Consider the following 23219-nt stretch of genomic DNA (forward strand, 5'->3'; position numbering starts at 1 on the left):
AACATTCGACAGTATATCTGTAATTTCAAAACCCATTCAGCTGTTTCAGCTTTATGATTCATATTACTTAAAGCCGCTAAAGATAAATTTATGGCTATTCCCAGCGCAGTTTTATGGAACTTCTGGTCAGTTCCCGAAGGGTGTTGGAAGTAGGCAGTCGCTTAGAAAGTTTTTAGTCAACGCAAAAACGACTGATGGATTTCAGTCAGGTTCTGGATAAGTGCGGAAACTATGGGAGGTTCCAAGTGATGATTCTTTTGCTGTACGGCTACACAAATATCCTCGGATCACTGCACTACTTTTCACAGACCCTCATCACCTTCACACCAGAGCATTGGTGGGTGGACACAAAATAGGTGATTGGTCCTCACTAACATCTGATCTTTCTTATATAGGTGCTTTCATGCTGACCTTAAGGGTCTCAGTATGGAGGAGATTCGCTCAGTATATCAAAACATATCCGCCTCATCCTGCACGCCCCTTTTGGGCGTAGTCAACGGCACAGGAGTAGTAGCAACGGACCGAAAGTGCAGTAGCTGGATTTTCGACAGGGAGAACGGCTACGAAAGCATCACCACCGAGGTATAAAGCCATAAAATATATGCTGAAGAAGTGAATACTATTGATGTCCCACTTCAGCTCAAATGGGTCTGTGACAAATCCCCCCATTCAGCAGTGGGCCAATCCTTCTTCTTCATGGGTTCAGTCGTGGGCACCATAATCTTTGGCTATCTGTCGGATCAGATAGGTCGTCTGCCTTCTCTGTTGATGGCCACCTTGTGTGGTGGCACTGGGGACTTTATTACCTCCTTCGTGCACACTCTGCCATGGTTCGCCTTTTCCAGATTCATGTCGGGACTATCCACGGATACCATGTACTACCTAATGTACATATTGGGTAATATCCTTCTTAATTGAAATCATGGTATTAAATTAATCTATCTACCCCATATTGTCAGTCTTTGAGTACTTAAGCCCTAAGAGCCGTACCTTTGGCCTCAACATCATCTTGGCCGTATTCTACTGCTTTGGACTGATGACCTCGCCCTGGGCCGCCATTTGGATTGGTAATTGGCGTCACTATCTCTGGCTAGCATCTCTCCCAGCACTGGGTGTCCTTATATATCCCTTCCTGATCTGCGAAAGCGCTCAGTGGCTTTTAACCAAAAAAAAGTACGACAAGGCGGTGATCTGCCTGAAGAAAGTGGCCAAGTTCAATGGGCGACAGGTGGAGGAGTCCGTTTTCGATGAGTTTGTCACATTCTATCGGGAAAGGGCACTCCAGGATGACAAGCTGAATAGTCACCAGGACACTTTTTTAGCCATGTTTATGACCCCTCGGTTGCGTCGATTCACCTTGACATTGCTCGTGAAGTCGTAAGTTCTTTACTTGACTTTAGATTTAAATGCATTATTTATTGTCTCCTTTCGGTTATAGAGTCATTATAACCCTCTCATGCGATGTGATTAATCGGAATATGGAGGGCTTAGGCACTTCGCCCTTTAAGCTCTTCTCCTTCACATCGATTGTATACCTCCCAGCAGGAGTGGCTATCCTCTTGTTGCAGAATAAGATCGGACGCAAGGGCATGGCCTGCACCGCCCTTTTTGTGGGTGGACTTATTACCACGATGACGGGTTTTCTGATAGCCCAATTGGATCCCATGGAGAACGCTCTGCTGCTGGCTATCATGGTGGGACTGGGACGATTTGGAGCTACCGTTTCCTACGATGCGGAGATCCAGTACGCAGCGGAGATCATTCCGACCAGTGTGCGTGGACAGGCGGTGTCCAACATCCATGTGGTGGGATTGGCCTCCAGCTCACTGGCCTTTTATGTGATCTACCTCGCCCAGTACTACAAGCCGCTCCCCTCGATCTTCATTAGCTGCCTGATGTTTTTTGGGGCTGGACTTTGTCTCACATTACCGGAGACGTTGAACAAGTTTGTTTATTTAACTAAAATTCAGAACAAATAATTCATTGCGGGGTTTTTTATCAGGAAGCTGCCCGAAACCTTGGCGGATGGAGAAAAGTTTGCCCTAAACGAGAGTTTCCTCTACTTTCCTTGTTTTTCAAGAAAAGAAAAAAATGTAAGGATTGATAGTGCTTAACAAAAAATTGAAGACAAATTAAAGTGAACCTCTGGCTGAGAACACTGAATCTTAGTTTGTCATTGTCATCCGATTTAAAAAATCCTCCACGAAGACTGATAAAATTAATATTCAAAAGTTATAAGTTCGTCGTTTAGTTTTCGTTAGATTTTGTATAGATATCATATACAAAATGCTCATCTGCTTACTTACTATTAAAATTGCTTTGACTTTCTGACGTCACGAATTTAATCGTAGCTATAATACCTGTAAATAAACAGCATTGCATGTTTGCAATCACCGACCCCAAAAATCTATACTTATCTCCTCATCAGAGCATTCAGCAATAACAAAGGCCTAAGATTTAAAAATAATTCGTCGTCACAAATACTTGTTACCGATTGTATACATGGGACACTCAAATGGTAATTAAAATTAAATAAATTAAAACAGATCTAAGGAAAAATTTAGAACGCATATAAAACATCGCCACTGATATCTCCTGTGATAACATTTTACCAAGTTCAGCGTAATAGGTATTCAGCGATCTTTACACTCTCAAATAGCTTTCTTTCGTGTATTTGGCAATTTCGTTTCACGAAAATGCGACTGCTGGCAAATCGAAAGCCCCACATCAAACTTTACTTTCGTTCCGTGCGGTTGACATCGCAATTTCGCTTGAGACGCGCACTTATCGGTCAGTGACTGCATAAAGTTCTATTGTGAAAGGCTGTTTTGGATGCAGCCAAACGTCTTTTTCCTATCTTGAATTTAATTACGAATTTCTCAACAAGGATCTGCTAGGAAGGGAATTTAATAATATATAAAAGGCTCGCCGAACTATAGTTTAACTTTTAAAGAAGTTGATGTGCCAGTGCATAAATTGAGTCTGAACTTAGCAACAAATAGCAGCAAGTGCTTTGAGTGCAGATAAGAATATACAACAAAATAAAGTAACAAAAATATTAAATGACTAAGTAGAAAATTGTACATCATTTCATTATTCTTTCATATACAAAAACTCTAAAATGATTTAATTTGAAAGGTTTATGAAACAACTGCGAATGACAACCTACAACACGTTTTGTGTTCTTTATAGTTTTCAGCGCTCCAGTTAAATTGCACAACATCTGACGGAAGTCCGCAGCTGTCAAACATAATCCACACGAATTATTTCTGATCTCGTTCTGGCAAGAACAGAGATCGCAGAGCGCACTAATTTGTTTTGGAAATTAAGAGGGAATTCAACGCAGACAGTAAGGCCAGTCGCATATGCAGTCGTGGCGATGAGTCGGAGTCGTGTCGTCGTTCGGAGACTCAATTCAATTCCCGGATAGAATCGTGGCTGGATTTAAGACGTGCGAGTGCAAGGAAGCACAATGTTGGAGGTGGATAAGATCCTGGAGAAGTGCGGCGACTTCGGCCGTCTGCAGCTGATAATGCTGCTGCTCTTCTGTGTGATCAACGTTCTCTCAGCCCTGCACTACTACTCCCAAACCATCATCAGCTTCGTTCCCAAACACTGGTGCGTATAGGACCGCTGTTCACTTCGTCGTATACTTAACGCATTGTTCATACGCCCAGGTGTGCAGATGGACGGCCCGTCAGCACTGAGTCGCCGGTTGAGTCGACCTGCCTGCCGTTGAACCGGAATATTAGCAGTTCGAATAGCTGCAACAGCTATGGCTACGAGCTATATATGGGCTACCAGAGCTTTCCCAGCGAAATGGATTGGGTGTGCGCCGATGCCTGGAAACTCACGCTCGGCCAGTCCATGTTCTTTGTGGGCTCGGTGGTAGGCTCTATGGTTCTGGGCTACCTAGCGGATGTGGTCGGACGTCTGCCCATTCTGATCGTAGCCAACCTGATTGCTATGACAGGCAATTTACTGACCATATGGAGCACCAATGTCGCGCTTTTCTGTGTCTTTCGCATGGTTTCCGGCATTGCTACGGATAGCAACTTTGTGATGATGTATATTTTGGGTGAGGCTTTTTTGTTCTCGTTACTCCTAGATTCGTCAAAACGTTTGCTAGAGGTATAATCAGTATGTAACAGCAGTCGCATTGCTGCTAGCATATCTCGATTAATGTAGAACCTCCATTAGGTAAGGTAGGGGATCTAATATTTGGGCACTCGAACATAGCGATCTCTTCTGAATAAGTATAATGATATTTGCTGCTATAACCAATTTAGTTATGGAATACATGCGGCCATCAGTGCGCACCCTTGGCCTGAGCATCTGCATTGGACTTTTCTACTGTCTGGGCTCGATGGCGGCACCTTGGATCGCCGTGCTCATGCGCAGCTGGCGGGGATTCCTGCTGGCCACCTCCTTGCCCCTGCTGGTGGTGCCGCTCTTCTACCTCATTGTACCTGAAAGCATTCAGTGGCTGATTTCCAAACAGAAGTACGACAGCGCCGTGGTCTGCCTGAAACGGGTGGCCAGGATAAATGGACGGCACGTGGAGGAGAGCGCCTACGAGGAGTTCATCGAGGAGTGCAAGTGCAGTCAGCTAAACCAGAAGGCGACACCGCACCTTCTTGACCTGTTCAAAACGCCCCGGCTCCGTCGGCACACCCTCGTACTGTTCTTCAAGTCGTGAGTACCCAAAAAATGAGCTGATGGTTTTGATTTTTACTAATTTTCAACACCCACGCGCAGCATGGTCATCACCCTCTGCTACGATGCGGTATCTCGCAACGTTCAGGGCCTTGGCATTTCGCCATTTGTGATGTTCTCGCTGAGCGCCACCGCCATTCTGCCGGCCTGTCTGCTCATCATCGCCCTCCAAGATCGCATCGGTCGGAAGGCGATGGCGTCCGCCTCTCTGCTGCTGAGTGGCATTTTCATCTCGGTCACCGGAGGCATCATCTTCGCCGCTTCTGCTTCGGATAAGAGTGAGTTCAACACAAGCAAGTGGGGGTACATTTGGGGTGGGGCTTACTTTTGGCAGTGCATGGTAGATATTTAACTGAAGATTAACATCAAATACTTGTAGCTGATTTAGAAATGCTTACATAGTTACATATTGATCAAGGAAGCATTTAACGAGCTGCGAAATAAATGTTCTTCTCTACTTAAATTAAGGTATATTAATTATTCTTTAGAAATTTGAGGCTTCGAATTCGAATTAGGTTCCTTAACAAAGAAACCTTCTTTTTTAAATATAATCATTAACAAACATAATCTGTTATCCTCTTAGCCACCACTTTGCTGGTAAGCCTGTCCGTAGTGGGCCGCTTTGGAGTGACGGTGGCCTACAATTCCGGAGCGCAGTATGCCACGGAGCTGATCCCCACCTGCGTTCGCGGACAGGGAGTGGCTGCGGTCCACGTGGCTGGCTATGCCTTCACCTTCTGCAGTGCGTACATCCTGTTTACGAGGAGCGTGTTCTCGCCGCTTCCCGAGATTATCCTGGGCGTGCTTTCCTTGCTGGGGGCGTGTCTCTGCCTCCTGCTGCCGGAAACCCTTCACCGGACATTGCCCACTTCTCTGGAAGATGGGGAGGATTTCGGAAAGAATGATCGCTGGTACACTTTTACCTTTTTGGACAGACGAACTCAGTCGGCAGCCACCCTGGACACCCAAAACGTCAAGATGTACTCGCAATCGACGGAATCGGCCGTCTACTTCTGAGTAAATATGTTTGGGTTGTGGAACTTTGTTGGGTATTTTTACTGCAGTTATAGTTCTTTGTAGAAACCAGTAAAGTGTAATAGTATGTAGTACATCGGCGGTATCAAAAATTAGACGGTATTTGTAGAATAAGTTTTTTAAATTTGTACCCCAAAATCTTATTTAGTAAAGAGTGATCAAACAATAAATAAATTGTACAAAATGTACAAGGAACGCAGATCCGCTTTGGTAATATTTATAAATGTAAAATTCCATAAACTAAAGCTTAATACCATTTTTTTAAACATTTTGCCCTTTATTAAAAATGAGAACGGTGAAGTAAACGGTATCGACAATTCAGTGGTGCTTTCCAAACTGAAAATTTGTGTAACAACGACGCGACATTGTTTAATCCAACTTAACTGCTCCTATTTGCACGAAACTCTAAATTTATTTGAACTATAAAGCTCCCTTAAAGATAAACGATGCTTTGTTATGGTTTTGCGGGCGTCGCATTAGTAACAAGAGAACGCTAAGTTCGATTTCCTCGACTATCAGATACCCGTTACCCAGCTAGTGAACTAATTTCTAAAGACATATCGATCGAAATTTTTCAAAATTGTGGTCGTGACAGTTCTTTGATTCACTAGAATATGCATGCTAATGTCAACACTTATACGAACAGACTTACTGAGAGGCCATACCAGATGGATTCGGCTAGTGATCCTGATCAGAAGTACATACTCGCAGCTTTTTAAGGAATCTAGAATGCCTTTCACGCTACGAGTCCCATGAGAGTATCAAGCGACACTCTCTGCATCCAAACAGAAGTCAGTCGTCGGAAATTGTTCAATCTCTTTCTTTCTTTTCCTAATGCCCCTTGGGAGATAAACTAATAGCAACAGATTCTCCTTGTTTGCAGTGTATTAGCGCATTATAGTCTGCGCCCAGAATCGGCTATATACCACCTGCTTTTTCCACTTTGTCGGAATCAGTTGATGTTTCGCGATTGCTGCGGTTTCGTGTACCAAAATGGATCTCCAGAGTGTCCTGGAGAAATGCGGTAACTTTGGCCCCTATCAAATCCTCCTGCTGGGTCTCTTTGGATACACGAACATTGTGTCCTCGTTGCACTACTTTTCCCAGACCATCATTAGTTTCACGCCATCGCACAGGTGAGAAGGGAATTACGAGATAACAAATTATGAAATTTGGCGCAGAATTTATTTAATGTATAGGCGGCCTTTAAACGTTTAAAAACTATTTAACAAGTTCGTTGTTTCACCAGATCCGTTTAGACAAATGCTCATATCTAAAATTTGGAAAGATTATAGAGTTCCTTCCATTTTAGATGTTCTCAACCAAAAGACTTTCACCCGAATTCCACGTCCCTGCTGTCCTGCAGTGTGATCCTGATCGATGAAGATCGGACCTCATTTCGGGACTCCAAGTGCTCCTCCTGGGACTTCGACAAGGAAAGCAACTACGAGAGTGTTACCACAGAGGTTTGTTTCAGCCCAAAAGTAGAAAACATTTTATAAAATTATAATCAACACTATCGTGCGAAATATTGAACACAGCTCGAGTGGGTCTGCGACGATGCCTACAAACTGGCAGTGGGTCAGTCCTTCTTCTTCATTGGTTCCGCCCTGGGAAGCATATTCTTCGGATACTTGGCCGATCGCATAGGACGTCTTCCTGCCTGCGTTCTGTCGACCTTAACAGGAGCCTCTGGAGATTTCTTCACCTCCTTCGTGGGAAGTCTGTCCTGGTTCTCGTTCACACGCTTTATATCTGGTCTGTCTATGGACACCCAGTATGTCCTGATGTACATTTTGGGTATGTACACTCAACTTTTATCGTTAATTATTTAGAATAACTCGTTTTTTGCAGTGTTCGAGTACTTAAGTCCAAAACACCGCACCTTTGGGCTCAACATCATCTTGGGTGTCTTCTATTGCGTTGGGCTAATGATATCACCCTGGATAGCAATTTGGTTGGGCAACTGGCGGCGTTACCTCTGGGCAGCATCACTTCCGGCGCTTGGAATGCTTCTATTCCCCGTGTTTCTCCATGAGAGCGCCGAGTGGCTGTTGACAAAGGGAAAGTTCGAGAAGGCAGTTAAAAGTCTTCGAGGCGTCGCCAAGTTCAATGGACGAGAAGTAAATGACTCTGTTTTCGATGAGTTCGTAAAGCACTACCGCGAAAAGCTAAACAACTCTCAGAATAAATCTTCAGATACCTTTATGGGTATGTTGAGGACTCCAAGACTGAGGAAATTTACCATTATTTTATTGATCAAATCGTGAGTTAAAATGATATCGACATATATTCAACATGTTCAACATTCTTTTCTGTTACTTTAGAATGATCATTACAATTGCATTCGACATCCTAAGTCGCAATGTTGAAGGCGTGGGCATTTCGCCGTTCAAGCTCTTTTCCTACTCTGGATTCTGTTACCTGCCTGCCGGTCTGACCATTATCCTATTCCAGAACAAAATCGGGCGGAAGGGCATGGCCTGCGCCTCTCTGCTTATGGGTGCCATTATCACGGCGGCCACTGGTTACTTGGTGGCCACCCTGGATCCAGCAGACTATTCGGTACTTTTGGGATTTATGGTCAGTCTGGGAAGATATGGCGCAGTGGTGGCTTACGACGCTGAGGCCCAGTACGCAGCTGAAATAATTCCAACCAGTGTCAAGGGACGAGGAGTGGCCAACATCCATGTGGTGGGCAATGCCTTCGCGTTCTTCAGCTCCTACATCATCTACTTGGGAACTTTTTACAAGCCACTGCCATCTCTTCTGATCAGCTTCGTTTTACTAATCGGGGCTTGTTTGTGCCTGGCTCTTCCGGAGACTTTGCACAAGTAAGTCTTCTACCCTTTGAAACAGTAAATTAGTAAAATAATACAAAAATTAAATATTTTCTTTGCAGAAATCTTCCGCAGAATCTCGAGGAGGGCGAAATATTTGCGAAAGGCGAGAAATGGTATTTCTTTCCCTGCTTTTCGCGCAGGCAGAAAACACATAAATCTGCGTCACAAATGGAGTCATCCGACAATATTTGCAATTAGTTTTAAGTTTTTATTCAAAATACAAATACATATTACAATTACTAGCAAAACATGTTTACTGGGTTCTTACTTTTATAGACTGTACTACAAAAGCTCTATTGTAACAAGAATTACTATTTATATGGTTTCGGACACTCATAAACGTTACCAATTACATCATATTCTGGTTGCATTTCTGAAACTGAGATCTTAGTAGTCCCAGACCCAGGCATCTATTTCTCCTAATGCCTTTTTGCACTTAATAAGCTTCTGTCAGCGCTTGTTTAATGCCTTAAAATTTTGAAATTAATCAAGTTGTATAGAAAGTGATTGGCGGATTTCCTTGTTTTTTACGACTTTAAAACGTTGATATACAAACAAGTCACACCCCACGGATAGCTTATATACAGACCATAAAATATATATTATAAGTGTCTAGCAACCTGACTGATTTTACTTTGATGTATTCATCCCGCTTGAGGTCTGCCATTAGTTTATGAATATAGAAAGGGGTAGTCAGAATGAATTGCATCTCATTCATTGCACAAATAAATTGATGTTTTCAAATCAAGTGTAAGCACTTAAATGTCTCCAACAGAACATTTTACGATACTAACGAGACTTTGTTTGGACAGATTAGCCCGTTTCTATTTGCCAGACAGCTCTGTTTTACTGGACCATAGAACACCCATTGAGATAAGTAAGGGCAAACTTATGTTGTGCGGGCGTCACATTAGCAATCGGCCCATGGGTCTAGAAAGAATCTCTCCACACGCCACACAGTCGCCAGACGTCGGAAATGGTTCGAAAGCTGTATTTCTTCCTCATGTCCCGTTGTGAGATAAACTAGCACCAGATATTACGTGTTTGCAGAGTATTAGCCATATATCCGGGGTTTCAGAATGGTGTATACACCATATATACCAGCTGCTCGCCCCCTTCGCTGGCATCAGTCGGTGGTCTGCGATCAGGGCAGTTTCTTGTGCCGCAATGGATCTGCAACGTGTCCTGGAGAAGTGTGGCAACTTCGGCCCCTACCAAATCCTGCTCCTTGGACTCTATGGATACACTAATATAGTGTCCTCGTTCCACTACTTTTCGCAGACTTTGATTAGTTTTACGCCCCCGTACAGGTGAGCATTCGAAATTGTATTTCCCACAATATAAAATTAAGCGGAATTTTATTATAAAAGTATATGCTTAATATATATCTCAAAGTTGTCAATTGTGGTAATATGTAATATATTTTATATGTAATTCTTCGATTCAGTTATTCAAATCAAATAATAACATTTAAGAATTAAATATAATCTAAATCGAGACCACATCAAATTTCACAATAACCGAAATTGTTTCCCTATATACTCGCCTAAAATATTCCAACTCTTTTTACTTCAGATGTTCAGCGCCAGTAGAAGAATATTCACAAAATTTCACTGAACGGTTTTCCTGTAGTGTCCTTCAGTATGATGAAGATCGGACCTCTTTTCGGCACTCCAAGTGCTCCTCCTGGGACTTCGACAAGGAAAGCAACTACGAGAGTGTTACCACAGAGGTTTGTTTCAGCCCAAAAGTAGAAAACATTTTATAAAATTATAATCAACACTATCGTGCGAAATATTGAACACAGCTCGAGTGGGTCTGCGACGATGCCTACAAACTGGCAGTGGGTCAGTCCTTCTTCTTCATTGGTTCCGCCCTGGGAAGCATATTCTTCGGATACTTGGCCGATCGCATAGGACGTCTTCCTGCCTGCGTTCTGTCGACCTTAACAGGAGCCTCTGGAGATTTCTTCACCTCCTTCGTGGGAAGTCTGCCCTGGTTCTCGTTTACCAGGTTTATATCTGGTCTGTCTTCAGACACCCAGTATGTCCTGATGTACATTTTGGGTAAGTTTATATGAAAACTATATAGGTTTTTTACACCATATTCAATACCCTTAATTTTCAGTTTTCGAGTACTTGAGTCCACAACACCGCACCTTTGGTCTGAATATCATCATGGGTGTTTTCTACTCAATAGGCCTAATGATCTCGCCCTGGATAGCAATTTGGTTGGGAAACTGGCGCAGTTACCTGTGGGCGGCTTCCCTTCCCGCTCTAGGAATGTTACTTTTTCCTTTGTTCCTCCACGAAAGCGTCGAGTGGCTACTAACGAAAGGAAAATTCGACAAGGCGGTTAGCAACCTCAAAAGTGTCGCCAAATTTAATAGACGCCAAGTAGAGGACTCTGTTTTCGATGAATTCATCAAACATTATCGAGAGAAGTTGAATAGTACCCAAAAAAAATCCTCAGACACCTTTATGGGTATGTTGAGGACTTCAAGACTGCGAAAGTTTACCATTATTCTATTGATTAAATCGTGAGTTTAAACGATACTAAAATAATTTAAAGATACTAAACCTTATACACTATTTCAGAATGATCATTACAATTGCATTCGACATCCTGAGTCGCAATGTGGAAGGCGTGGGCATTTCGCCGTTTAAACTCTTCTCCTACTCAGGATTCGTCGTCCTTCCTGGTGGTCTCACCATTATCCTATTCCAGAACAAGATTGGGCGAAAGGGCATGGCCTGCGCCTCGCTTCTTGTAGGTGCCTTCATCACGGCGACCACCGGTTACCTAGTGGGCACTCTAGTCCCAGCGAACTACTCAATACTCCTCGGGTTCATGGTGTGCTTGGCAAGATACGGAGCGGTGGTTGCCTACGATGCGGAGGCCCAGTACGCGGCGGAGATTATTCCAACCAGTGTTCGAGGAAGAGGAGTGGCCAACATCCATGTGGTGGGCAATGCCTTCGCGTTCTTCAGCTCCTATATTATCTACTTGGGAACTTACTACAAGCCATTGCCGTCACTCTTGATCAGCTTCCTCCTCATTATTGGCGCTTGCTTGTGTCTAACTCTCCCAGAAACCTTACACAAGTAAGTCGTTGATTACTTATCCGATAAAATTATATATAATAATAATTATTTTATCCTGCAGGCAACTCCCACAAACTCTAGAGGAGGGCGAGGCGTTCGGCAAGGGCGAGAAATGGTACTTTTTCCCCTGCTTTTCACGAAATAGGCAGTCGAAAAAATCCGAATCTCAGTTGGAGTCAGCCAACGAAATTACAGAGTAGTTATAGTAAATGTAATAAGAATATAATAAATGCTAATACCAAAGACTAATGACAAAACATGTGTACAAGTCTCTTAATTTTTATGGGTGGTTACTAAAACAATAATCTCAGGCTTAATTACCTCTGATAGTATAAAAAGTATCTGATTTCATCATAGACTGATCGCATTTCAGAACTCAGATATTTTAATCCCAAGCTCAGACATTTAGTTACTCTCTTATTCGGTTCGTTAACACTTAATTAGCTTTTGTCTAGGACATGATTTATATAGATCACGCCGATGGTTCCGGAACTTTTACTAGCCGGCGAGATAAGCTAAGTATAACAGTATTTTGAAGAAGCTTTGTTTGGCGCCTGCGAGAAGTAGACCTGTAATCTATACTATATATAATCTATATCTCTAAAGTGTCCAGCCACAAACAACGAATCCGTCCGCATACGAGTAAGTCCGGTAAATCCCCCCATTAAAAAAGACTCCATTTCAGGCGTGACTTACAGCTCGACAGTGGTTAATCCATCATAAATCTAATACAAAGTCAACAAAAGGAAACAAGCCAAATTTTTCGAGAAAGTCCGTCACTTGACCAAGTTAAATGGCTGATAAGCAAAGGAAATCGCATTTCACAAAGCCTTATTTACTTGAAATCCAAAAATCAAGGTCATGTATTGCTTTGACTTAGTTTGACTAAACCATATGTTTATACAGTTTATGTTCATCCACATTTAATCATTATAACATCAATTTTTTGTTGGGTAAACAAATAACTTCTGTTTAGGGTGTTCGTTCACCTGTTCCGTAGACTGTTTGCTCTGGTCTCAGCATTTTATCATAGGCACACACCCCAAAACGCGAGAGATTGCCTATCCCAATCTCTGTGGTACTAATTACCCGTTCTAATCAGCAACAACGCCTATATCTTTATACTATATAAGGCAGCTGCCGATCCTAGTGGGCGTCAAAACACTGCGCATACAGGCAGAATGTAGTTGACTCGTTGCTGAGAAGATTCACATAAACAAAATAAAGTCAGTTAGATATTATTACCCAAGTACGGTTCCTAAAAGAGATCACTATGGATTTCGACCGCGTGCTTGAGAAATGTGGAAACTTCGGAAGATTTCAGTTTGTTATTCTAATTCTCTACGGCTACACGAACATTCTCAGCTCGTTGCATTATTTCTCGCAGACCCTTATTACTTTTACACCTGAGCACTGGTAAGTTAATAGATTAGACAGCAGCTAAATGACAAATATTCAAAATTCTATGGTAAAACCAATAATCCGTTTCTGAATATTTCTTGTTTTTAAAACGAGTAACAAGCTCTAAAGTAATAAATTCATAATATTTACCACCTAATAATTTATTATTTTAATTTGTTGTTTTGTCTTTTTTTGGTGAATTAATATAACCTACTTAAAAGTCAAATTAAATGAATTTATTGCAATCCTCTAGGTGTTCCCACGATGACCTAATGGGCTTAGGTGTCGCGGAGCTGCGAGCCATTTACTCCAACGTTTCGCATTCCTCCTGCACTCTTCTTTCCGAGGTGGTCAATGGAACGGGAGTGGCCTCTGATGAGTCCTGTCAGGACTGGATCTTCGAGCGGGAGAACGGCTACGAGAGCCTAACCACGGAACTGAAGTGGGTCTGCGACAAATCCCATCAGCCGGCGGTGGGCCAATCCTTCTTCTTCCTGGGCTCGGTGGTGGGCACCATTTCCTTCGGGTTTCTATCTGACCATATTGGAAGATTGCCGGCAATGCTGATGGCGACTTTATCCGGTGCAACCGGTGACTTTATTACCTCGTTTGTGCACACGCTACCCTGGTTCGCCTTCTCAAGATTTGTGTCCGGACTATCCACGGATACCATGTACTACCTAATGTACATCTTGGGTAACATTTGACATTCTGCAGCTATGGAATCCAAAATAACCGATTTATTTTTCAATAGTCTTTGAGTACCTGAGTCCCAAACGTCGCACCTTTGGTCTAAACATCATCCTGGCTGTATTCTACTGCTTTGGATTGATGACCTCGCCATGGATCGCCATGTGGATTGGCAACTGGCGTCGCTACCTCTGGTTGGCATCTCTTCCAGCGCTGGGAGTCCTCATTTATCCTCTCTTGATCTGCGAAAGTGCCCAGTGGCTGCTGACCAAGAAGAAGTACGATGAAGCGGTGGCCTGTCTGAAAAAAGTGGCCAAGTTTAATGGCCGTCAAGTTGAGGACTCAGTGTTTGATGAGTTCGTAAAGCATTATCGCGAGAAGATGAACGAGGAGAGCAAGCTGAACAAGCAAATGGATACTTTCCTGGGAATGTTCAAGACTCCCAGACTGCGCCGCTTCACCACCACATTGCTGGTTAAATCGTAGGTCTATTGTGTTGCTTCATTGAGATACAAACTGCATACGTCATGTTTTCAGGGTCATTATCACGCTTTCCTACGACGTGATCAACAGGAACATGGAAGGCCTGGGTTCCTCGCCCTTCAAGCTCTTCTCACTAACCTCCAGTGTTTACTTGCCGGCTGGATTCACCATCCTACTGCTCCAGAACAAGATTGGGCGAAAAGGCATGGCATGTGGAGCCCTGCTGGTGGGAGCCATCACAACCGCGGCAACTGGATTCTTGATCGCGGTATTGGATCCCAATGAGAATGCTGTTCTGCTAGCACTAATGGTGGGTCTGGGTCGCTTTGGCACAACTGTTTCCTATGATGCGGAAATCCAGTACGCAGCGGAAATCATTCCGACCAGTGTGCGTGGACAGGCGGTGTCCAACATCCATGTCGTGGGATTGGCCTCCAGCTCGCTGGCGTTCTATGTGATCTACCTGGCCCAGTACTACAAGCCCCTCCCCTCGATCTTCATAAGCGTTCTGATGTTCCTGGGTGCGCTACTCTGCCTGAGCCTTCCCGAAACTCTTCACAAGTAAGCGAACAAGGCCCATTAAGGATATTGGACAATTGGTTTTATTATTTTGTGGCTCATTTACATTTTTCCTTTATCCATTTTAGAAAACTACCCGAAACCCTGGCCGACGGAGAGCGCTTCGCCATGAACGAGAGCTGCCTGTACTTCCCATGCTTACACAAACGCCGCGAAAGTCTGACCGAGCATACGGACCAAAAGTCTGAGCCCTAGAGAACGATGCACCTGGTAGCTGACTACTGTTTTGTATCTCATAACCTGCTAGCCACTCAACCTGATGATGGGGTCGACGAAATGCTGACCCCCGTAACCGAATGGTCTGATAGTTATTACTCATGTGAAGGATGCATAGTAATTAAACCAAAACCGTTGTATAGAATACACTTAGCTAATCCTATATATCCAAAAACAGAACTGGTATACATATACATATGACGCACTCCTTTTTTCACAATAAATATTTACATATATAAAGAACTGAACGAGTTGATAGCTTACTTTAATCTTAATTATAAATCAGTACTGTCAGAAATTAAAATATTAAGCAGTACATATAGAAGTCGACTAACTCATGGAAATGGATCATCCAAATATTAAATATTTAATTTCTTGGGTAATTGCCAATTTAATGTCATTAAGTATTTAATACTTTTGTCCCGTTACTCGTAGAGTAAAGGGGTATACTAGATTCGAAAAAGTATGTTACAGGTAGAAGCAATTGTTTCCGACCATATAAAGTATATATATTCTTGATCAGGATCAATAGTCGAGTCGATATGGCCATGTCCGTCTGTCTGTCCGTATGAACGGCATGCAGACTCCAGAGACATAGACGCAGTGCAAGCTTGTTAACCTGTGTTGCCACGCCCACTCTAACGCCCACTAACCGCCCAACAAACTGTCACGCCCACACTTTTGATAAATGTTTTTATCATATCATTAATATCATAATATCATTTTTCTGTTATTTATGTGAACCTCTATCGATTTGCAAAAAAACTTTTGCCACGCCCACCCCATCGTAGAGTATGTTACCATGAGTATATTGCCGATATTGAAGACGCCAGAAAATACCACAAAAACGTCGTGATAGATTGATTTTCATTTGTATATTTTATAAGTGGTTGTCTAACTTTAAATAATTATTATCAGTTTGCTTGATGGCTCTCATTAGCTTAAAGATCAAAATCCAAAATAGAACATTCAGTTACTGGCCTAAGTAGAATCGCACTTATGTACATGTAGGTATGAAAAACTCTTACGATAAGTATTCAATTGGTTTAAGTTAAGTGATTTTGTGCCGCTTAAGTGTTAACTATACGATTCCATTTTTATACACAATCAGCATTTTGGAAAAACAGCAATTTTCGTCAGAGTAAAATGTACAACTAAGCCCTAAGATGACTACCAGCTAGAGTAGATATATACGTATATATAAAATTATAAGGGTACACTCTATATAAGAAAAGGCTTCTGCATACTGAGCACAAATGTTGCAGGCACCCAACCGGCCATCGAATCGAGTTAGTCTGGATCCCAGCCAGGATCCTTACGGCCTAGGGTCTTAGGATCTAGGCGAAATTGGTTAGCTAAACTACAAACTACTGAGGACGGGTTGGCGCCCCTCAGTGCTTGGCGTCCTTCAGGGCCTGTTCCTCGTGATCGGCGTCGATCAAGGACTGCTTGCGCTTCCCGTTCGAGCAGGACTCCATCTGCATCTGCTTGGCGTCGATCAGGGAGTGCTTCCGCTTGTACTTCTCCAGCTCGGAATCGGACTCCTCGTCATCGTGCTTGCTATGCAGGCACGGGAAGTCGAACATGCGCTCGCCCTTTCCGAACACCTCACCCTCTTCGATGGTTGTGGGCAGGCTCCTGCAAGAAAAAATTAAGGATTGGTAAAATATGCACTTAATGAACACAAATAATCATTACTTAGCAATTGTCAAAATAAACAGGAACTTCGATGAGTTTTTCAAAAGTTCATTGCGATTGCAAAAGGACGATTTACTTTATAAATAATTAACTTTACCCAAAGCATTAATAATTCTTTGTATTACAAAATAAGAGCCAGTCATTGATAAAATGGGCTAATTAGAATGAAGATTTATGAAGTCTTGATTAATGATAAATGTTAAAAAGCAAAGTGATAGATTTTAAAATCATTTATCAATAATGAAGAGCATATCATCCACGTAATGTGGTGCATTTTTTCAGTTTAAATATGTCTTTCGACTAAACAATTTGTTGGTCAATTAAATTCGTGTAATTTCTAACCTGTTTAGCGTCTCAGGCAGCAGCAGGCAAACAAAGGAGCCTGCGAAGAACAGGACACCCAGGATGATCGAGGGCGCCGCCTTGAAGAAGGTGCCCAGCCAGAGGATGTAGGGCGCCAGGAAGGAGGCCGCGAATCCGGCCACGTGAACTGCGGCCACGCCCTGACCCCTCACGCAGGTGGGGATCAGCTCGGTGGCGTACTGAGATCCGCTCTCGTAGGAGATGGCCACTCCGAAACGGGCGGCGATTGTCAGACAGGCCAGCAGAATGGCATTGTGGTTGTGCTGCTGGTACGCAATCGCGATGCCGGCGGCGGCGGTGAAGAGTCCACCCACCAGCAAGGATCCCGAGGCCATGCCTTTGCGACCAATGCGATCCTGCAGCAGGACAAGCAGGATACTCGAGGGCAGCACTGCCAAGGCACTCAGCGAGAACATGATGAAGGGGGATATGCCCATGCCCTCCACGTTTCGGGAGACGGCATCATAGCAAAGGGTAATCACCATGCTGTGGATGAGAGAAATAACAGAGTAATATAAATAAATTGCATCTTTGATAAGGAGTTTTAACTATAGCTCAAAAATAATCAAATACATTTACATAAGCAAATAATTGTATAATGCTAAATTCAGTTCTGAGAAACTCACCTCTTGAAGAACAGAATGAGTGTGTTCTTGCGCATGCGTGGCGTTCTAAACATGTCCAGCAGAGTGGCCTGCTTCTTGTCATCCCCACCCAGCATTTCGTGGGTCATTTGGCAGTGGCGCCGGAACTCGTCGAAGTCCGCCTGGCTCACCCGGCATCCATTGAACTTGGCCACCCGCTTCAGCCTCACGATGGCCCCGTCGATGTCGTTCCTGGTGACCAACCACTGGGCACTCTCCTGCACCACAAAGTAGTAGAGCACCACCAGCAGGATGGGCAGGGAGGTGCAGGCCAGGTAGATCTGCCAGTGACCCACCAAAACTGCCAGCCAAGGAGTGAAAACCAGGCCCAGGCAGTAGAATAGACCCACGGCCATGTTGAGACCCAGTGTTCTCATGCTGGGTCGAATATATTCGAGCACTATTTGGGAGAAAGTAAATCATTCGGAAGGTCAGTCAATCGTACAGATGCCAAGATTTACCATTTTGAGCACGTTTTGCACGTAATAATTACAAATATTTTTAAGGGCACACATGGCAAAGGAACCTGCTTTTCGGTACTTAATAACAATAGTTCTCTGACCCATTATTTATACTTTTGCTTACCTATAATGTACATCAGGTAGAAGTTAGTGTCAGCTGCCAGGCCAGAAATAAATCGACAGAGGGTGAATGTGGCCACGCTCTTTGTGAAAATGGTGGAGAAGTCCCCGGCAAAGCCGCAGAAGTTAGACAAGATTAGGGCGGGAACGCGGCCAATCTTATCGGAGAGCAGGCCGTAGAAAAGTGTGCCCACCACGGAGCCAATAAAGAACAGCGACTGGCCAATACGTGCCTTGTACGCCGAGTCGCAGACCCAGTTTAGCTAAATACAATACAATCGTTAGATTTTATATCCAGCTTTATTGGTCATCAGTAAACCAGACCTACCTCTGTGTTCATGCTTCTGTAGCCGAAGTCATAGTTGTAGATCCACTTCTCGCAGGGCTTGCTGCTAACGGTGACATTGCGGCCATTGATGTCCTCCAATCGGGTGCACGAGGGATTCTCGAACTGGGCATAGATATCCCCGATCTCCTTATATGTCATATTCACAAGTTTGTCATGATAGCACCAATGATCTGGCACAAAACTAATGACAGTCTGCGTAAAGTAATGCTGAAATTGCAAGAAATTCAGTCAATCCAGTTGAAACAATAGGATGGAAATCCAGAACTCACCATCGATACGATGATATTGATGAACCCGAAGAGGGCGAGTATCATGAACTGGTAGCGATTGAAGTCGCCACATTTGGCCAGAATCTGATCGAAGTCCATGTTTTATGAGTGTGATTGGGGCCTAGTAAGTTGGGTTCTGTGTGGGTATTGTGTTTGTACTATAAATAGTTGAGCCTTCTATGAACGCAGATTTTTTGGGAAAGGAGGCAAGCCCAATCGCCAGCGGAGTTCACATGTGATGTATCACAATTTATTGTTAGATGTCAATATTGTTCCTTTGGTTTGGTCTGAAATGAGAGGAGTTTTTCAGTAATCAGTCAATGCACGTTTCTAAGAATACATTTGGATACGATTATCTTTTCGGACCATATATCAAAGTAAACAGAAAACAAATAAATTAATTAAATACTTTCACAAGCACAGGCACACTTTATTTGAATAAACATTTTCATTGTATAAATTGGAAACTTTTGTTTACAATTAATATAAAAATACTTCAGCAGAGTTCACAAAGCAGATACAAATAACTTTTGGTAACAAAGTCGTGGAATTCGCCCATATTAATGGGCAACAATCTTGCGCAAATAACCCCCCTTTTCTTATCAACCCCGGACCGACGAGATATTATGGCTCTAATTTTATTATTGTCTAGCCACGTTCTGTCATCAAATCCCGTTTGCTGTTCCCCGCTAATTGTTTCTCAATAATTGTAATAGGCAAATAAATGGATTCACTTAGCACGTTGGGCGCAGTTTAGCGAGAAAATCGATTAGAAAACAACATTTCCACTCGAAGCTGACCATATTGAACATGATTCGCCAGCCCAGATAAGCAACTGACTACCGTTGAGCACTCCGTGGAGCGAAGATAACTGCGATCAGACTTTGGCCAAACATCGTTCGGCGTGTTGGACGAGCCGAAATTAAGGTCACCAAAGCGGGTTCCACAGCCAGTTACATGGACTTATCGCTGGCAAAATATTTATATTTATATAGGCGTTCATTTAGATAAACCCCGAAAAAGTGCTTGTTGGAGGTCTGACTAATGCGAGGGCCATAACTCCGCTCGGCGGAGACTGTTGTCAAGTACGAGAACGAGAATCGACTTTCAATGGGGACCGAGCACGTGCAGATGACGATTCAGACCTCGTACTGCCCGACTGGATTTCTCCGAATGGTTTTTGCTCTTGGAGTTGGACACTCGACAACGGCGTGCCAGATCCGGCACTAGTGATTTACATCTTGGCGAAATAAATAAATAATTGTGAATCGCTCATACATTTTTGGGGTGAGTGCAACTGGTTTTCCCTTGGTTTTTTACTCTAAGAACCACTTTTTGTAAGATTTGTAAATCGAATCCAAGGTTCCTTCTAATTACACATTTTACACAAGATCTGTTGTGTGTCGAAACTTGTGAAGGCCGAATAATAACCAAAATAATTTTTATACCCTGCAGTTATGCCTTGCAGTCAAGTAAGCGCAACTAAATCTGTTTAATTAAGTTCACTTTTAGAATTTGAATTTATTGCTTTTATAGTGCTATTTACCTTTTGCTTTTATATATGTGGAAAGTGAAAACTCTGGCCACAATTTTGTTTACGAACCCGTCAACAAAACAGATAAGGCGAAACAAAAGAATAAATTGAGCAATTTCTGCAGCGTAGAAACAAGATGTTTTCTGCGACGCACCGCAAACAGAATTTCCCGAGAGCAATTCGTGCAGGGATATAGGTATGTTATTGTTGATGCCTTTCCAAATATTTTCTATATTTCAAAGTTCAACGGCTCTGTCACAGAAACGCACACGCGGCCAATAAAAAATGAAAATGTTTTTGCAGCTCGATTTTCAGAGGGGAAGGCAAATATTTATCTGTTTGGATAATCACGAAAACAAACGCGCACGCTCAACTAGATTTAAATGAAATGTAGAAATATGATGAGTGCTTTTCCGTTATATGCCTTGGTTAGTGCGCTTGTCGGAACCGTTTAGGCCCGTTGGGACGAGCTGGCCAAGAGCGATGGATGCGATGTGTATCCGCCGAACGCTCCTCACAAACTGAGCTGCCAAACGCCGACGATTGTTTATTAAAAACGCCAAACAGCTGTTCTGAACGCGCAGCAACGGCGATGGCTGCGGCAGCGCCAGCGGCAGCGGCTGTGGCGGCGGCCAATCGAACTCGACTCAACAGGCGGACCAGAAAACAGGTCATAATTAAATCCAAACCTGTGAAAAACAAACACAGTGCCCAGCTCGTCCAGCTCGCCAAGCTCGAGTTTTGTGATGTGATTTTTTGGGGGCTTTTACGAGCGACCACACGGCGTATACTTGATTGGATTCGATACGATTTCATTTGATTTACATCCCCATACTCCACCCTTGTGATCGGATTGCCATGCTAATTCCCAAAACAAACTCCCCTCGGTATAATTTTTCATAAACTTGCCCCATAAAGAAATGGTTGTGCCGCGTTTATCATTTGCGTTTGGCAATTTCAGCGCTAAAAATATCACTCTAAGGGGAAATTCTTGGCTGATTCACTCTATTACAATTATTTAGCTAATTATTCATTAAAATCGTAGCATTGGCGCTGATGTTGCAATATTTTTTTATTTTATACGTTATTTTGGGGTCGCTTTCTTTTTACTTTATCTTGCATACATTCGTTATTTTGATATGTTTTTATTTTCAGGTTTTAAGAAGAGTAATAACCGCACAGATACGGGCCTGTTGCCATTTTTTAACTTTTACGAGGGCTCACTTAGAATTTATATTTCAGCAAAGATTATCATTTCATTTCGAGGACCAAGAATCAAAGCAAAGAAATACCAGCCGTGCTTAGCATAAACTGGCAAGGTATGAAAGCCATGAGCACTTTAACTGGGATCTAGCTTATCTTAAACTATTGAGAGCACTGCAACTAGAATTTGTAAAAATCGAAATGTGATTAATCAAAATTCTTCAGCAATTAGTAGACGACAATTTATAACACACTTGAGGCTTACTGGTAGCTAAAGGTGAATGAGCAGTAAGCCCATAAATAAATATCAATTTGTTGGCAACACTAATCAGAAATCAAAGCTCATGGCTAATGCTCCAATGCAATTAAAACCCAATCAAGTGGGTAAGGCAAGTACAAGGCATACGGCCCACCAACCGCTGATTAGATAATGCCCAATTTCAGACGTTGTACACTCAAGTAGTCGACTTCCATGTGCTAACGAGTTGGGAGCCGTAAAATCGAGGTGCGTAGCCAAAATAAAAACTCAATGCCAAAACACGAAATGCGCGTTCGATCATATCGCACTTTCCCCCAACCAAAAAAAAAGGCAAACACGTGCTGGCTTACTCTTTTTGATCTTGGCCAACTGTACTTGCCAGATGTATGATCTTTCAAAAGATCCGGAAAATGTGCACGGCTCTTGCAAATATTTGCATTTTCATTGCCGTTTTCTTTGTCTGACTGCCCGACTGTCTGACAAAGAAACAAAGAAAGTACAGGGCTTCATTGGCCCTTTTTAAAGCAACCGAATACACAGCATTACTCATCGCGCATACGCCCTGTTATCCGACCATCCAGCCGGGTTTTCACTGGATTTAGTGACTAAGCTGCATTTATATGCTGCCCGGCAGATCCTCTTACACTCTTTGGCTAACTCTAGCACCTACTTGAAAAACAAACAATAAAAACGCGAAAGAAGCGAATATCAAATCAAGAGGCGTTAATAAATCAGGGGCGAGAATTACGAACACCGTCTTTGGGACTGTATTAATTTGTTGGGCCAATATCAACAGCACCTAGATTATGCTTATGCAAAGGTGTTCGGCTAAAAGGAATTTAACTAAAAGTATATTTGCGTTTAAATACCCGCCTTATAACAAGGCAAACAAAGGAGATTTTGGTGTCTGCCTTTCAGCTTGCTTAAGAAATATGTATATTCTGGTCGCTTTCTTTTCTAAAGAATACTCTTTTACGAAATGCAGCACCACATTGACTTTATATAATACTTTTTTAAAATCGCTTAAAACACGCTCTTGACTATCAAATGCATCGTATGCATAAACAACTTTTAAAGTTATTTCTGAAATATAATTTAAACTTAGTAACTGTATATATTTTTTTTTTTTGTTTTCTCTGTTCATTTCCTTCGGTTGGGTGCTTAAACCGTTCAAATTTTGTGGTTTTCTTCGGAGGTTTTATTTTACCACGCAAGCCCGAACTTCCCTGGTACCATAAACTATTGTTGAGTC

The 23219-nt window shown here is 42.8% G+C and overlaps 6 protein-coding genes across 8 annotated transcripts; 5 read left to right on the forward strand and 1 right to left on the reverse strand.

Annotated features, from left to right (window-relative positions):
* The first annotated feature begins 112 nt into the window (after nucleotides 1-112).
* On the forward strand, nucleotides 113-3317 carry LOC6535700 (organic cation transporter-like protein). Of its 2 annotated transcripts, XM_039375217.1 has the most exons (7): nucleotides 113-337; nucleotides 396-582; nucleotides 640-898; nucleotides 960-1377; nucleotides 1439-1945; nucleotides 2003-2093; nucleotides 3193-3317. In XM_039375217.1, the coding sequence occupies exons 1-7, from the start codon at nucleotides 195-197 to the stop codon at nucleotides 3271-3273; spliced, it is 1686 nt and encodes a 561-aa protein (XP_039231151.1). In that variant the 5' UTR covers nucleotides 113-194; the 3' UTR covers nucleotides 3274-3317. The 2 variants fall into 2 exon arrangements, with proteins under 2 accessions (XP_039231151.1, XP_002096327.2); XM_002096291.3 differs by lacking the exon at nucleotides 3193-3317 and having other exon boundaries at nucleotides 2003-2163.
* Nucleotides 3318-3472: 155 nt separating this feature from the next.
* Nucleotides 3473-6751, forward strand: LOC6535701 (organic cation transporter-like protein). Of its 2 annotated transcripts, XM_002096292.4 has the most exons (6): nucleotides 3473-3618; nucleotides 3678-4078; nucleotides 4290-4695; nucleotides 4759-4994; nucleotides 5300-5733; nucleotides 6635-6751. In XM_002096292.4, the coding sequence occupies exons 1-5, from the start codon at nucleotides 3473-3475 to the stop codon at nucleotides 5731-5733; spliced, it is 1623 nt and encodes a 540-aa protein (XP_002096328.2). In that variant the 3' UTR covers nucleotides 6635-6751. The 2 variants fall into 2 exon arrangements, with proteins under 2 accessions (XP_002096328.2, XP_015047280.2); XM_015191794.3 differs by lacking the exon at nucleotides 6635-6751 and having other exon boundaries at nucleotides 5300-5952.
* LOC6535702 (organic cation transporter protein) lies at nucleotides 6682-8844 on the forward strand. The gene is made up of 6 exons (XM_002096293.3): nucleotides 6682-6887; nucleotides 7064-7217; nucleotides 7293-7551; nucleotides 7606-8017; nucleotides 8079-8585; nucleotides 8654-8844. Exons 1-6 carry the CDS (start codon nucleotides 6745-6747, stop codon nucleotides 8790-8792), a joined length of 1614 nt encoding a protein of 537 aa, XP_002096329.1. The 5' UTR covers nucleotides 6682-6744; the 3' UTR covers nucleotides 8793-8844.
* Nucleotides 8845-9705: 861 nt separating this feature from the next.
* Nucleotides 9706-11957, forward strand: LOC6535703 (organic cation transporter protein). Its single transcript, XM_002096294.3, has 6 exons — nucleotides 9706-9904; nucleotides 10170-10326; nucleotides 10402-10660; nucleotides 10722-11133; nucleotides 11192-11698; nucleotides 11760-11957. Exons 1-6 carry the CDS (start codon nucleotides 9762-9764, stop codon nucleotides 11896-11898), a joined length of 1617 nt encoding a protein of 538 aa, XP_002096330.1. The 5' UTR covers nucleotides 9706-9761; the 3' UTR covers nucleotides 11899-11957.
* A 903-nt stretch (nucleotides 11958-12860) lies between these two features.
* On the forward strand, nucleotides 12861-15310 carry LOC6535704 (organic cation transporter-like protein). The gene is made up of 5 exons (XM_002096295.4): nucleotides 12861-13114; nucleotides 13353-13795; nucleotides 13854-14271; nucleotides 14327-14833; nucleotides 14920-15310. The coding sequence occupies exons 1-5, from the start codon at nucleotides 12972-12974 to the stop codon at nucleotides 15044-15046; spliced, it is 1638 nt and encodes a 545-aa protein (XP_002096331.1). The 5' UTR covers nucleotides 12861-12971; the 3' UTR covers nucleotides 15047-15310.
* Nucleotides 15311-15927: 617 nt separating this feature from the next.
* LOC6535706 (organic cation transporter protein) lies at nucleotides 15928-21027 on the reverse strand. Its single transcript, XM_015191799.3, has 7 exons — nucleotides 20518-21027; nucleotides 18972-19258; nucleotides 18682-18909; nucleotides 18358-18616; nucleotides 17755-18172; nucleotides 17108-17614; nucleotides 15928-16705 (listed from the first exon to the last, which is right to left on the reverse strand). Exons 2-7 carry the CDS (start codon nucleotides 19068-19070, stop codon nucleotides 16459-16461), a joined length of 1758 nt encoding a protein of 585 aa, XP_015047285.1. The 5' UTR covers nucleotides 19071-19258; nucleotides 20518-21027; the 3' UTR covers nucleotides 15928-16458.
* Between the last annotated feature and the right edge of the window lie 2192 nt (nucleotides 21028-23219).

This window comes from Drosophila yakuba, chromosome 3R, assembly GCF_016746365.2.
Source record: "Drosophila yakuba strain Tai18E2 chromosome 3R, Prin_Dyak_Tai18E2_2.1, whole genome shotgun sequence".
NCBI classification, from domain to species: domain Eukaryota; kingdom Metazoa; phylum Arthropoda; class Insecta; order Diptera; family Drosophilidae; genus Drosophila; species Drosophila yakuba.